Below are 16,151 nucleotides of genomic sequence, written 5' to 3'. Positions count from 1 at the left end.
GGTTTTATTTTTTGAAAAACTCAGTAATCTATCAAAATCACTGGACACTGTTGTTGTGGGAGCCGTATTGTGTTTTATAGGTTTGGCTGAATAAATTAAAAGTATTCTGTATTTGTTTGAAAGTTCATTGGAATGTAAGTAAATAAATGATTTAATTGAATAATAAGTTAGTTATAAATAGGCAAAATATAAGTTATATTCATCTGATTCACTTCATGTTTAGTTAAAAACAATGTTTTGTAACTTTGTTAGGAGTCACTTTTTGTGTTACTGTCACTTTAAGTGACTTGTCTCAACTTCTCTCTTGAGCACACACAGGTAGCAGCAGGCAGTTGAGGCTCAATTGAGGACCGAGCCACACAGTTTTTCTTGCCGTAGGGCCTTTGCTGTTTAGGAAAGAGAATTTGAGCACTCCTGTAAACCTGTGGAATAAATTTTGTTTATCTTTTATATTGGAGTCCTGTGGAAGTTTTTTCCTACTACAGTGAAGGCACACGAGTCAAGGAAACAGCAGTTTTGAGCTTCATCTCCCACTGTAATTTTTTCCCAAATGTTACTCAAACAGGGGGAAATAGTGCATTTGGTGGGGATTATTTGCAGCAAAGATTAATACACACTTTGCTCTCTAAGATAAGATAAGATAAGATGTCACCCATCAGGCTTTGATACACAGAGTATAAGAACTGTCAGTTTATTGTATGGTTTGCGCTTTCCATGGCATTTATTAAAAGAAAAGGTAACATATCACCAGGTATATCCTTGAAACAGGATAGGACAGGGTGTGCAGAGTTATTCTGAACAATACACAGCTGAAATGAAACTGCAATTTTAACAGTAGAAACATTAGTCGTACACATATGGCAGATCACACCCCCACATATTTTTTATCTGCTTGATCCTCTGCCACAAATAACAAACTTGCTTCAAACTAATTCATGAAAATATCTCTGGTTACGACAGCACTTAATAAACCAAGAGGAACTCCAGCTGCAAATTATCTCACTATAATCACCATGATACATAGACACTTATGATGGAGAGGTCATTGAGCCAATTAACACATTTACATGTGAATATACTTTTTATGTCATCACATGCACTGTTAAGACAAGTATCTTAAAAATGAAGTATATATACAATACATAAAATCGGGTTTTCCTGAATATGCAGATTTATACAGCAAGGTGGTCTGCATTCTTAGACAATCAAGATTTAACCTCTGCTTCATATTTATTATTGTCCAGTATTATTCAAATGCAGAAATGTGTTAGGATAATGCCACTCACTAATAAATATCTAATTGCATTTACCACTCCCTGGAATATTTAACAGATTTGTTGGAATTATTTCATAATTTATTCATAACAACTGGGTGATGAATTTTGGATTTTCCCATCATATCCATTCAGCAGAATTTGTAGTTAAAACCCGTCAGGTGAGGACTGTGAAAATATTCTTGGTGCTGAGGGCTGAGATGTGTTTAAGAAACCTGGTGCTGATGAAATGCTCCACAGTGCATCAGTATTCTGCAGGGCTGGGTGATCAGAGACCAGAGAGCAAGAAATGTCTCCCCACTGTGGTAGGAAATGGTAGTGTGGCTGTGTTTTTGTCACAGCTCACAGACTATCTGGGGCAATACCAAGTGTTCCTCTCTCTCACACAAACACACACAGACACAAGTACACAAATGCACAGGGAATAACATAGGCACAGCTACATGATGCTGCACAGAAACACACACACACACACACACCCACACACACACACACACACACACACACACACACACACACACACACACACACACACACACACACACACACACACACACACACCCCACTGGCAACTGTTTATAAAAAAGGAATCTGATATAAACAATTCCCATATACGAGTCATATAGGTGTGTCCTTCAGATACACTTGGCTTCCATGTCGTAGAGCTGAAGAAGGTCAGAGATCACAGCATTGATGTCTGCTTTGGTCACATCGGCACACAGCACCTACACACACAAACACACACAGACTTCAGCTCCACACCTGGCCTCAATAAACAGTGGACATCAAAGGTCCACACACCATTTCAAACGGCCTAGATTTTATTGCCTTGAGGACTGAAGCAGAAAACTATAACAAATCCAGACTTATTCCATTTGCATTTGGATATAGTAATTTCTAAAATCAGAGCTCTTACAAAAGAGACTTCATTTTTAAAATCGTTTGACAATAGATAACTATAATTGCTACCACACTTCAATTAATACTTGACAATTACAAGAGGAACTTTTGCTTTGAAGACTGGCTGGAGCTGGATGGTCAGGCGGCACTGTGACTTCAGTTAAAGAGCACAATGGCACACTTGGCATGACCCTAAAAGCAGGGAACACCTGTGCAAGGCTACAGTTGCTGTTTGTGTCTGTTACACCATACAAATGCCCTTATGGACCAATCTGAATATAGCACATTCATAACTACGTATAAGATACAGTCCAGAAAGGATGGCACATTGGGTATCCCGTTTCTTTGGTACCAAGTAGCTCCAGTGAAAAAGAGGTTTCTGGACTGAGGGCACAGTTACTGGACACTACTACTGCTGTGTGTTTGTAAATGTTATTTTTCAGTGCTTTGAGTAGCACATTAATAGAAACAAGAACCATATAGGGTTCTCTGACATGACCCCATAGAGAACCCTTTTTGGTTCCTGGCAGAACTCAAGGACAACATATAAGAAGGAAAGGTTATGACCTCAGTGACAGCGTTCCAGGAGTCAGACCTTGGTGTCAGTTCTATCGGAGTCAATGCAAAGGGCAGTGCAAATCAGACTAAAGCCCAGTTCAGACCAAAGATCTGCAACAAGACTAAACAGTTTTACAAAAAGTTGCAGCAGTGTGAACTGGCCGGTCTGAGCTTGACTCAAGCCGGCTGATGGTGTCACCTGAAACTCTGCTTGTCAAATTGTAGGCAGCTGGTTTTACAACGTAAAGCACATCACCTTTTTCCAACAGCCAATGGGCTTGTAGTGAAGTCTTCTGGTCCAGTCAATATGACTGCAGACGGCATGTTCACTTGCTTTGGCAGGTGCTCGGTCCCCGCTAAGCCCTCCGTTTCCATCCTCACAGTGTGCAGGTGTCTGACAGCGGGTTGACACTTCTGCTCGTTGTATGTGCTTATCGCTGTTTCAGCTCTTCACAAATCTTTGGTCTGAACTGACCATAACCCATCATATCTTTGTTGTTTCAACACTGACCGAAAAATCATTCCACTAGATTAAAAACCACACAATATGTGATGCTCACTGATTTTTTTTTTATCTAATTATGTGTGTTCATTTTCCTTGTTATCCATCTCCAAACAGATCATGGCTCTGTCTGTCACCTGTATGTCAAGCCCCTGTTGTGTCCAGGATAGCTGAATGCTACCTGCTGTTAGCGGGTGCATGTATTTGGTTTTTAATAACTATTCATTCATTCATTCATTCATTTATTTATTTTATGTAACCTCTTATCCTGCTAGAGGCTGTGGGGAGGCTGGAGCCTATCCCAGCTGAAATTAGGTGAGAGGCGGGGTACACCCTGGACCAGGGCCGTGCATAGGCTAATGGAGGGGCAGGGGCTCAAAGGCAGAAAAGGGCACTAGGTCTAGCATAATACAGTATGTAATATAAACTGATAAAGTAGACTGCTAGTCATAAATAGCTAGCTAACAACCTAGCTGCATACCCTAGTATGCAACTTTTTAAATCTTTGTGCAAAGAAATTATCACCAACAGATTAGTTTAAAGGGCCAGTCAGCGGTATCAATTCTAAGAAGCAATAAAACACTTTTTTATCTTATTTTTTAAAATTGGTTTAAGATAAAGATTCTAACATTTTAACATTCCTTCACCCCTTCCCTCTTAGATGCGGTTTGGGAGGGGCATCATCACCCAGGGCTTCCAATCACCTGATATTTTGTTTCAATCAACATCTGTTCAGCAGGGCAGGGAGAGCAGGCTGTGCGCAACAGGGGAAAAAAAAAGAAAGAAAAGAAAATGACCTACAGAAAAAGGGCACTTTTCTATGCGAGGCAAAAAGGGCAGGGGCTCAAGCACCCTTTGAGGTCTATGTGTGCACGTGCTTGCCCTGGACAGGTCGCCACACTATCGCAGGACTAACACATAGGGACAGACAACCATTTAGATTCATATTCACACCTATGGGCAATTTAGAGTCACCAATTAATCTAATGTGCATGTCTTTGGATTGTAGGAGGAAGCCAGAGCACTCGGAGAAAACCCATGCTGACACTGGGAGAACATGCAAACTCCGCAAAGAAAGGCTTTCAATAATGAACCAAACTTTAAACTGTTAATGACATTAAACATTACTCAGGGGGGCTAATGTTAGATTTTTTTTTCCTATAATTGTCAGGAGGTGGCGCTAATTGCCAAATTATTATAAATCTGGACCTTCATCACCGGACAATAATAAGTTGATAAAATAACTCGACAAAAATCACAATTCTAAAAATGAGGTATAAAATTGTTACTTTAAGTCTTGATATGTGTGTCATCAGTAAATCAGTCTGAGTATGCCAGCTTGAAAAGGTGTGTTTTCAGACAGGATTTGAAAGTGGAAAGGGAGTCAATATTGCAAATGTCATGGGGGAGAGAGAATAGATGAAGGCTCTAGAACCTATGGTAGTCAAGCGGGCAGATGGTGATGTGAGTGGGACTGCAGAAGAGGATCTAAGAGTACGGGAGGGTGTGTAGATATGAAGGAGTTCAGACAGTTATGAGGGGGCTTGAAGGTGAGAAACAGTATCCTAAAATCGATGCGATATTTAACAGGAAGCCAGTGACGCTGTTGGAGAACAGGAGTGATATGATCTATGGAGGGGGTTCTAGTAATGATATGCGCGACTGAATTCTGGACCAACTGGAGTTTATGAAGGCACTTGAGAGAAAGACCAATAATAAACTTCATATGTAGTGGCATAGAGCTGTTCATGTTCTCGACAGTGGCCTTCTCCTTTCCAATCTGCAACCTTCCTTCTCCTTTCCACTAGGGCAGTGCGATATGACGATATATATTGTGTGACGAGAGAAAAATGTCTATCGTTTCATATTTTGCTCTATCGTTTATATCGTTGTGACGCAAATTACACTTTTTACGGCAATATTTTTCAGCATTTGGAGTCTGTCCATCTTTTGCACGGATCTCATTGATAAATTACTCTTCTTGGCTTTTTAACTCGCAAAGCTTTTACAGCACTTACAGTAACATAACGAGTTTATATAACTCCGCTGTCTGTCTCTGCTGCGCTGCACACACTGAGGGCTCAGCCGTGCAGAGAGCAGAGACACAGCGAGACAGCAACAATATTCAGACCAAATCAGGTGGTGCGGAGTACAGCCATAGTGTTGAGCGGAGGTGTGTGGGGGTGTGGCGTGTTTGTGCTTTAGAACATAACCGCTGTGAAACAATCAGAAAATAACATTTTATTGATCTGATTCACAAGCTTTCTCGCTACCAGCGCTCCCTCTCTTCACTCACTCTCTAGCTTGCAAAAAAATACCCTGAAATATTGTGATATTATTTTAGGGCCATAATGCCCACCCCTACCTGCCACCACTCTTTCTCCCCGACAGGCAGCTCTACTCCATAGCTGTTTAGAGCCAGGTGCAGTGTTGCTATGGCAATGTGTTGCGGTGTGTGGCGGATGCACATGGCTCCATGGTAACAGTCTCTAAGCAATGCCCAGGAAGTCTCAGCGACAGGGGTTCGGGACCAAGCATGGCGGTTCACAAGCGACTTCACAGACAACAGGTAGTGGAGTAAATACTGGAGGGGAAGAGAAAAAACACAATGTAATCCTGTTGATTATACATTCTATATTTGGGTCAAACAGCAATTCAGTTTAGTTTGTTTTAGTTAGGCAACAAATTCATTGCGTGTGCAATGGGCGATGAGCCAAATACAGGTTAAAATCATTCTGATGGACTTCACTGTCACTTGAAGTAGACACTTTAAACCTGAGTGACTTACAATTTCTGGAACACTGAACGCATCAGTCACCCCACATTAATTTGAATTTGTGAAAAAAAAAACATTGTTGCCTCCCCAGTGAACCAGAAAAATGGAAAAAAACAACAACGTGATTTTTCTTCATGAATTTAACATACAAGTAACTGATATACAGATGACCATTTTGTGGGTGAAGTATTACTTCAGAGATATTAAATCAGCCGAGGAAAATGACCCAGCATTTTCAACTAATATTGAAAAAAACTTCTTCAGCCATGATCGCACAGCCACTGTACACACAAACACATTTGGACAACCATGACAACCTCAGACAGTAACAACGACAGACAGCGATGCTCAACACTAAATACGGGGAGACAGGAATATGTGCACATGCACAAACATGTGCACGCACATACACCTACCTTGTGAGGGTGTTCAAAAGAGACGTGGAAGTTGAGCTGTCGGAGGATGAGGAGCTCACACTGCACCACGCTGTCCCTCAAATCCCAGAACTCCTTGTCACATTCTAGAGGAGCGCTGCCACTGTTAAAATACCTGCAAGGGAGGAATGGAAGGAGAGAGGGAGGTGAAGGAAGACAGCACTCACGATGACCACTTCCCACAGTGATACACACATACACACAAAAAAGAAAAAGAATTGCTGTTTTCATTTACTGACCAAGTTTGACCTTTAAGCAGCTAAATAAACAGTCACAGACACATTTGATGACAGACTCTTATGAGTTATGTTACTTTTAGTGTATTAGACATGAAATACACGCAAAAATTGTCCAGTATTACTGAAAGGTGTAAAGTCAGAGTGCAATTTAAGATTATTTTCATTATTGCCATTATTTGCCAATTATTAACTGATCAGTTATTCATATTGATTAATCAAGTAATCATATCAACAATCAGTTGTAAGAGGTATTCATCACAGGTTCCTAGAATCCAATGAGACATGTTTACACATCTTGTTTGTCCACCCAAGATATTCAGTTTACAATGATAAAAAATATTTAAACAAATAACTGATTGATTGATTACTTGTTGGTAAGAAAGTTAACAGCAACACTTCTGAGCACAAATACCAAAAGTTAACCGGCTCCAGCTTCTACAATGTGAGTATTTACTGCTTTTCTTTGTCGTCTATGCTATCAAAATGAATGTATTTGGGTCTTGGACTGTCGGCTGTACAATATTTAATTTGAACATGTCAGCTTGGGCTTTGGAAATCTGTGATGGATATTTTTGGCTGGAGCACAACAAAGTGGGACAAGCCCAATAAACATGTACGTCTGTCACTGACTAAGTCAGTGTTGGAGTTTCCCCACATTTTCTACAACAAAATACACATACACAGATCCCACAAAACATTCCACCATCAATCATCTGATCTATCCACATAGCTTAAAGGGACACAACACCCCATAATCAAACACACATATTTAACTCTTTCTTTTTTTTAAAGATTATTTTTTTGGCTTTTTGCCTTTAATGTACAGGACAGAGTGAAACGGGGTGAGAGAGAGAGCGGGGGGTGACATGCAGCAAATGGTTGCAAGCCAGAGTCAAACCTGCGACCGCTGCAGCGAGGTATCGCCACTGTACATGGGGCGCCGGCACTATCCAATACACTACCAACTACAAACCCACACATATTTGAACTCTTACCTGTACTGCTCTTTATCAGTTTAAATAGTTTTGGCGTGAGTTGCCGAGTGTTGGAGATATCGGCCGTAAAGATGTCTGCGTTCTCTCCAATAATGGAACTAGATGGCACTCAGTTTGTGGAGGAAAAATATGTATATTCGACTCAGAGTTAATTGTTCCTTTAATCATGCCATGGGATATGTTCAGTACACTTGAAGAAAAAATATTGCTGGATCACTACTGAAAACTGCAGATGAATATTTAATATCCAGTAATTTACATAATAGAAATCACTGACTATTCATGTAACAATTTGGCAACAATTTAGCACATTGACCGTACATGGTCCAGCCATATACAGTATTAGGTTTTGACCTAGTCTTGTTCACTATTGTGACATTTTACAGACCAAACAATTCATCAAATAATAGTTAAAACAGCCTGCAGAGAACTCAATCATGAAAATGATTAGTTAGTTGTGATGAAAATCAATGATATTATTGGTTTAAATGAAATGTCCTCATTGATGACAACAGAGTTCAGAAAGTTAAGAGAAACAATTTTAGTTCTCAAGTAACATCCAATAACCAAAAGCTAACTATGTTTCCATGTGAGAGGCTTGTATCTGCCATGAACAGTTTGCTTAGTGTGTTTGCTCTCAACAGTATCATTTAACTGTGGCCACAGAGAAGCACTCACTCGTATTGCTTTTCCACCAACATGGAACCGGTTCCACTCTGGTTCCTTCACCTAATTTGTAACTGTTCAGAGCATTTGGACCCAAAACAAAATTGGTTCAGAACCCGAAGAGTTGGTTGTCAGTTGGAACCAAAAAATAGCAGATTTTCTTGACCTGAAGTGCAAACTGTGACGACATCAGTGGGCTTGTCATGTTCTACAGGTTGGAAGGAGAGGATGGAGAAGGCAACAACGAAGAAGTGAAGTGAAAAATCATTACATAAAAGCGTGCAGTGGTTTTAATAGTTGGCCAATGCTTGGTTTTTGAGTAAAAACAAATATCTGTAATAACAAAACAGAAGTTTGCAGGTAAACAATGTAATCTTTGATTTTACTACAGTTGACTTCCATTGTGCTTTGTGCAATGCTTTCTGTTGATGACACATCCTTCATTACAATGGGTCAGCTCAAAACTGGTGGAAATGCAGGCTGGTTCGCAGGATAGCACCAAGGTTCCAAGAAACCTTAACAGAACTGATTTAGGAATCAGAGCTAATTTGGTTGAAAAGCAGTTTCAGTAAGTGTCTACTGTTGACCAAGCATATTACCTATGGCTTACGTTGATGATGTCACGGGTCCTGATGTGCTGCTCCTCCACCTTGCCAGCCAGGTACACACAGCTCATGGCCACCAGGTAGGGTTCATACGCATTTATGCTGACACGTTCAAAGAAACGGTGGTACAACACACATGCTGTGGCCACGGGCACCGAGCGCATACCCAGCTTCACTCCTGAGCAAGGAAAGAGGGAGCAGAAGCCAACTCTTAAAGGGTACACTCATTTCAAAATCAAATCAAATTGGGGCAGCGGGCTAGTATAATTATGGCTCACAATGTTAATGTCTTGCATGCTTTACATCATCACAATCTTCTACCAAAATGAAAGAATTAAACAATATACCTGAATCATAAGGAAAGCAAGCATACATTAAATTGATACATTCTGCATTCTCTCTATGTAAGACAGAGAGAAACATTTCAGGGCAATGGCTGATTAGTATGTCTACATTTCTAGCAGTACACCACAAATCTAACTATTGAAGAAGCTCATTGACCACTTGAACAAATAAGTAAAAATCAGAAATGGTTAAAAATAAGTCAAAGTTTTAACTTAATACATTAAGATTATGAGACAGTAAGCCATAATTTTGAGACAAAGAGTCAAAAGTAAACGAATACTTGACTTGCTATCTCACCATTTTGACTTAGAGTAGCTCAGAAGTCAACCATGATTCTTTTTATTTTTGCCATGCCTGAGTTTTCATCTTTTTTTCTTTTCCTGGCATTATAACGTTACAGTAATAATGCTGGGGAGACGACCTACTGACACACACAGCCCCGTCAGTTACCTGTCTCAATGATGAAGCGACAGACACGAAAGTGTGTCTTCATGTCTCGCTCACACTCTCCGTCCCCGCCGGAGACTCTCCTGCCCGCCAGCAACAGCGCTCCGTCTCGGGTGGCCGGTAAACGAGAGGACGGCCCCTCCATGGCTCATGTAGCATCAGCAGGTCTATCTGAGGTTGGACAGTACAAAGACTGTCTGCGAGGGTCGACAAGAAGGCAGCTAGGTTAGCTAATATTAGCTAGTCCATTGGCCTGAGGGTTGACCTGTACCTCAGTGTAAACTCACCACCAGCGGCTGTAAGGTTGACTAGTTTATGCTCCTAATTTATAAAACAAACAGTCTTCTGGACGTAACGTTACAGCTTCGGTCTTATTCGTTGCTACTAGCATAACACCAACTCCATAGTAGAGCGGCACATCCGTCACCGGAAGTTAAATAATACAACTTCCGGTCACATTTCAACATTTCTTTTGTAGGCTATTTCACTTTGTGCAATACGTAAAAAGATGTTCATATTGACGCTATGCGACAAACTGAAAACTAAAAAAGACTCCTAAAAACGATATACTTTCCTTTGCACAGTCGGTCCTTAACAAATTAACCCTTCATTAAAACTCCCGGTTACATCTTTCAAAGTGCTCTCCTTAGAGGTCACGGCAGGCAGGGAGCGATCGTTTATAATAAAAAAACAACAACACATACTCAAATTGGTATTTGAACAGCATGTAACTACCTACAGAGACAGTCCACCAACTCATTCATTTTTATTTAGCTTTTATATATGGTTTTGATCCGGCTTATTATTATTATTGATAGCATTTACTGCTTTTATTTTTTATTTTTTCTATATTTCATTTAATCGGCATGTTTTTTTATTGTTCTTTGCCTCTGATTCACATGATTATTCTTTCTAATATGTTTCTGCCCATGATCATTTTTGTCCCTCAGTTCCGCTTTTATTTTATATTGCCTTTGTTTTGAAAGGTGCTGTATAAATAAAGTTGTGTGTAAGAAATAATAGAAAAACATAATGCAAATGTGTGATAATTTAAAATAAATAAATAAACAGCCCCTCCGGGAAAAAAAGTTTTGTTTTGTTTTGTATTTTTTGGCATGGTGTTGCAATTTTCTGTCTAGGAAAAGTCAGTGAACCTATAAAAATTCTAGTTTCCTTGGGAAAAGTCTGGAAAGGAGGAGAGGAGAGGTAAGTGCGATTGCGTTGCTAGGCAACAACGAGTCAACAAAAACAGACGCGGAAGCCGTAGACAAACGCAGAAATGTGCAGTTACTCAGCAAATCAGGTAACCTAAGTGTGTGCGTTGTCTGTGATAACAAAAAAAATGGGAACATAAGTGACACATTCTGCGGTACCGTTTTACTGACATAACCTAGTTTACTGTATCCTCAGTATGACAGTGCCTTCAAACCGCGCAGGCTGCAGAACTGGTGCAAGACAAAGAACTTCAAAGAGGTAGGCTAGTTAACGTCATATATGCTGTTGTATTGTACTGGTTGTATTTCCTGTTGCATGGCAGCATTGTCATCTGAAAATTTGATGATGAAGATCTGATGATCTACTGTGTGTGTGTGTGTGTGTGTGTGTGTGTGTGTGTGTGTATGTGTGTGTGTGTAGAGACCCACTGCACATGAGGGTCACACTACCTTCATTGCTGACGATAGAGGACATCTGCTTCCAGGAGTGGTAAAAGTTAGAGCATATCCAACCTCTTTTTCTTTCTTAATTAAAAACTGCTGTTATTGTGAATCTAGGAATGACTCCATTCCACTGTATGACTGTGTGTATGATGCTACAGAGGGGCAGTGCATGGCCAGACTTTAAGGGGACCTGGGATCTGCCTGCTCGTATCCCAGCCCACCGCATCAACCCTACAAGCCGTTCTGTGGAGGGTCTCAACAGGCTGAGGTCCTGGGGCTTTGACCCACAGCATACTGGCAAATCTCAGCCACATGGTGGCAGCACAGACACAGATAGGCCGGAGGATGTTGGTGAGCAGGTGAGTTTCTGTTAACAGCAGGCAACACACACAAGCATAGGATATACTTTGATCCTGCCTTATCTTTTCACAAGATTAAGTACTGTTTGATGGGTGGTTGTTTCAAGGGTGTGCCGATCATGAAAGTTACTGTATAATATTTAGATTTGCTTTTTAAGTTTTTGTTTAAGTTTCTCCCAGCCCCACCCATAACCCCAGCCAGGATGAAAAGAAGCTGTCTCTCCTCTGAAGGCTCTGAACAAACAAAACCAGTGGCCTAGCAACATCAATCCCAGGATAGTTAAAGTGTGTTGGGCAGCTTGCAGCAGTCTTTCAGTGCCTCTTTAATCTTTCCTTGACTTTAAGGAAGTTGCCTAAACTGCGAAAGACTTCCTGCATTGTCCCTCTCACTCTGACTACAGACCTGTTCTGCTGGTTCTGTGGTGCCTGAGGAGCCTGCTATCTGCTTTCCTGGACCCGCTGAGCTACACATTGGAGTGGGGGGATAATCTTTTGTTTCACAAGACCCTCTCACACCTGTAGAAGGGGGATAGGAAGCACTGTGATAGTCATGTTGTTGGTTTTTTTTTTACTTCTCTAGCACTTTCAACACCATCCAGCCCTGTCTTCTAAGGGATAAGCTTCTAGTGATGCAATTGCACCCTGACACTGCCTGCTGGATCATGAACTACCTCACCAGCTGCCCACAGTATGTCAGAGTGGGTAACTGCCTCTGTGGTGGTAAAAAGCAACACTGGTGTACCTTTAGGAACTATACTGGTACCATAATTCTTCTGATGACTTCTCCATTGTTGGATGCATCTATAAAGACAAGAAGGAGGAGTCCAGAATATCGATAGAGAACTTTGTCACATGGTGCAATAACATATCACCTGAAGCTCAATATTAACAAGTCCAAAGAGCTGGTGGTGGACCACCAGAGGAACAGGTGGGCCCCTGTTAGCACACAGGGTGAGGAAGTGGAGAGGGTGGACTCATGCAGGTGCCTTGGGGTCCAAACATAGACTGCGGAACCGGGGGGGCCAGGGGGGCCATGGCCCGGGTAACGTTTGTACTCTGACATAGAGGGCTACATTGGGATTGGGTCTCGCTGGGTCCCGCGGGTCCCCATTAAACAGTAGAAGGAGAAGAAAAAGAAGAAGAAGAAGAAGGAGAAGAAGAAGAAGAAGAAGAAGAAGAAGAAGAAGGAGAAGATGTAGCCTAGCGACAGGATGGCAACACAGGAACTTGGTGCACATGCATGAGCGTTTCCACTCCATATTTATTCATAAATGGACGAATATGCCCTGAACCAGCTTTCATACCAATTTGCCGCTTGCTCCACCTGTCTGTCTGTCTGTCTGTAAGCTCCATCTGTCATGAGACAAACATGAAAGAAGACATGCAGTTTGTTGTGTTTCACCAGCGACGAGCTGTCATTACGTGCGACTATTACGCACCTCTGCGCGTTCTTTATAACTCACTGTGTGAACCTATGTTGCATAGGCCTAATAAAGATTTGCACCCTCTAATTTTTAACCGCCCCCTCAGTAACTTCATCCTGGCGCCAGGCTTACCTTAACCTCAATCACTGCTAGGCTAGCCTATATAAAGGTAGAAAAATAGGCTACATAAATACAGAGGAGGAGAATAGAATATGAAACAGCCTTTATTTCATTTAAAAACTAAATGAAAACAACGAAATAGGAGCGCTATTCCTGACCAGTGCGTCAAAAGACATGCAGACCAGGGAAATGAAACAAACAACCCCATGAATCTCTTTATTAATAGCCTATAAAATGACGTGTTTTCTCCTGCGGGACGGGAGAAGACACAAAATCAATGCATCTCTACTGTGCGGCATAAGTTCTCAGAGTTTTGCGGGAGCGGGCGGGAGTGGACATACACATTGCGGTTGCGGGCGGTGGTCAGAAATTCAGCGTCCTGGTTACCTTTCACTAACTGCGCAGCTGCGCTTGTTTTCAAGTCAATGAACCTATAAAAATTTTAGTTTCCTTGGGAAAAGTCTGGAAAGGAGGAGAGGAGAGGTAAGTGCGATTGCGTTGCTAGGCAACAACGAGTCAACAAAAACAGACGCGGAAGCTGTAGACAGACGCAGAAATGTGCAGTTACTCAGCAAATCAGGTAACCTAAGTGTGTGCGTTGTCTGTGATAAAAAAAATGGGAACATAAGTGACACATTCTGCGGTATCGTCTTACTTACATTCTGACATAACCTAGTTTACTGTATCCTCAGTATGAAAGTGCCTTCAAACCGTGCAGGCTGCAGAACTGGTGCAAGACAAAGAACTTCAAAGAGGTAGTTAACGTCATATATGCTGTTGTATTGTACTGGTTGTATTTCCTGTTGCATGGCAGCATTGTCATCTGAAAATTTGATGATGAAGATTTGATGACCTACTGTGTGTGTGTGTGTGTGTGTGTGTGTGTGTGTGTGGCTCTGCACATCAGTCTGATATGAGTGCTGACTTGTGATGATAATGAATATGATGTTGATTTAGATTCAAGGCAGCAAGATGAGTTTTGGTTGTGGTTGTGGACTGGATGTACTTTGTTGTTTGCTATAGTTTCATCTGTGCGTTTATGTGTAAATAGGCTTAGCCTGTTGTGTGTGAATGTTAGAGTGGGATCAGAGGGGTTAATCTGAGCAAGCATGTGTTCGTGTTCATGCCTGTATACTGTAGATGTGACTGTGTGGTGTCAGAATAAAAAAAGTGCTCCACAACGTTAGCCTATTTAATACATCAGTAATATTGTCTGTTTCAATGCATATGCCCCCCCACCCCCTCCGCGTGACTTGGTCCATGGGTCCAAATAAACAAAAAAGAGAAACAGGAAGCCACAGGGCAGATTGTTGTTCCTGATGAAACTCAGATCCTGCAGTGTGAGCAACACACACCTGCAGATCCGTAAGCGGTCTATAGTATCCAGAGCTCTGTTCTTTGCTGTGATGTGCTGACTCAACAAGCTGGTAAGGAAGGCCAGCTCTGTGGTCAGGCTGGAACTGGACAGTGTAGAGTCAGTGGCAGAGAGGAGGGTGAAAGATAAGATCAAAGCCACCCTGGATAACCCCTCTCACCCTCTCTGTGACGAGCTGTGGCAGAGAGGCTCATGTGCAGACGTGTGTAGCTCATTCAGCCACCAGATCATCCCACCCAGGTGCAAATCTGAGTGCTTCAGGTGCTCATTAGTGCCTGCTGCCATCAGACTGAAAAACAGCAGTTGAGACTGCGGATTGCCAGCTTCACCACCCCTTTCCTTTTTCCTTCCTTCCCAAATCTCTCTCTCTCTCTCTCTCTCTCTCTCTCTCTCTCTCTCTCTCTCTCTCTCTCTCTCACACACACACACACACACACACGCACACTCATATTCAGTTGAATACTGCAGCTATATAATGCACCTTTTACTTTATCTTCTATACTATGTCATGGTATATCATAATTTATTAATATATGAATATGTTATAGTGTCTTACTACACTATATACTGCATTATGTTTCTTCCAGCAGGATGGTGCTGCCCTGTCAGTGGAAGTAGCCAGCCAAGAAGCACCGTCATCATCCAAGCAGAGAGACAAAGAGAAGTGGCAAGACCAGTGAACTTCATTTAATTCTTCGTGGGTGAAAGAAAACTACAGAAATAAACGCCTTTGAACTGTACCAGTTTGGACTTATCTTAACATGGCTGATTGTTACTCACAAATCATGAATGCTCAGCATATGACCATCGGGGCCAATATTTGCCAATAAACATTGCAAAATATGAAGTTATTGTTCTCTCTTCTGTGGAAACAGAAGTTGAGATATGTGTTTCTTAGTCCATGGTTTGATTTGGTACTCTCTCAAATTCTGGGATAAGTTTAACAACATTTTGCAGCATGATAATAATAATGAAGAAAATCGTAATCTGTATACTGTCTGGCAGGAAGAAAGGAGAACACTGATTATAAATGGAAAAATGTGGAAATTACAACATTGTGCCTGTTCTCCAAGAATACAAAGACTATAACATCAACATGAATTTCCTAATTGTGTGTTTGACCATCATGGACTGGACTTTCAAGAGCACAGACATGCTCCTATTTTATTAGTGCAATAAAATTGTAGTTTACAGCCAAAGTGGAGGCATAAACAAAATCCAGAACACTGCAGGGCTCTAGGTTTGATCCTGCCAAGCAGCAATGTCTAGTGTTGATGCCAGTGCAAACGTGACAAATAGTGCAATTCTTTGAACAACTACTTGAGGACCCTTATATTAAAATGCTCAACTTTATGGCAGAAATGAACAGCCTGCTACAACAAACAGTTTTGGTCTGTATACCTAATATATCCATTCATGACAACTGTACAGACGGCTGAATTTGTATAACTCACCCATTTACACATAAAGGCTT

General features: G+C 41.4%; 2 protein-coding genes across 4 annotated transcripts; one reads left to right on the top strand and one right to left on the bottom strand.

Moving 5' to 3' along the window:
* Positions 1 to 668: 668 nt before the first annotated feature.
* ccnq (cyclin Q) lies at positions 669 to 10,163 on the bottom strand. The gene is made up of 5 exons (XM_033627873.2): positions 9,745 to 10,163; positions 8,944 to 9,127; positions 6,427 to 6,559; positions 5,600 to 5,818; positions 669 to 1,999 (listed from the first exon to the last, which is right to left on the bottom strand). The coding sequence occupies exons 1-5, from the start codon at positions 9,884 to 9,886 to the stop codon at positions 1,910 to 1,912; spliced, it is 768 nt and encodes a 255-aa protein (XP_033483764.1). The 5' UTR covers positions 9,887 to 10,163; the 3' UTR covers positions 669 to 1,909.
* An 807-nt stretch (positions 10,164 to 10,970) lies between these two features.
* cfap126 (cilia and flagella associated protein 126) lies at positions 10,971 to 15,524 on the top strand. 3 transcript variants are annotated; one of them, XM_078170304.1, is made up of 5 exons: positions 10,971 to 11,044; positions 11,152 to 11,214; positions 11,377 to 11,445; positions 11,558 to 11,758; positions 15,265 to 15,524. In XM_078170304.1, the coding sequence occupies exons 1-5, from the start codon at positions 11,021 to 11,023 to the stop codon at positions 15,355 to 15,357; spliced, it is 450 nt and encodes a 149-aa protein (XP_078026430.1). In that variant the 5' UTR covers positions 10,971 to 11,020; the 3' UTR covers positions 15,358 to 15,524. The 3 variants fall into 3 exon arrangements, with proteins under 3 accessions (XP_078026430.1, XP_033484943.1, XP_033484942.1); XM_033629052.2 differs by having other exon boundaries at positions 11,377 to 11,451; positions 15,268 to 15,524; XM_033629051.2 differs by having other exon boundaries at positions 11,377 to 11,451.
* Positions 15,525 to 16,151: the final 627 nt, after the last annotated feature.

This window comes from Epinephelus lanceolatus, chromosome 8 (genome assembly GCF_041903045.1).
Source record: "Epinephelus lanceolatus isolate andai-2023 chromosome 8, ASM4190304v1, whole genome shotgun sequence".
NCBI classification, from domain to species: Eukaryota; Metazoa; Chordata; class Actinopteri; order Perciformes; family Serranidae; genus Epinephelus; species Epinephelus lanceolatus.
This window is presented reverse-complemented; position numbering and strand designations above follow the sequence as displayed.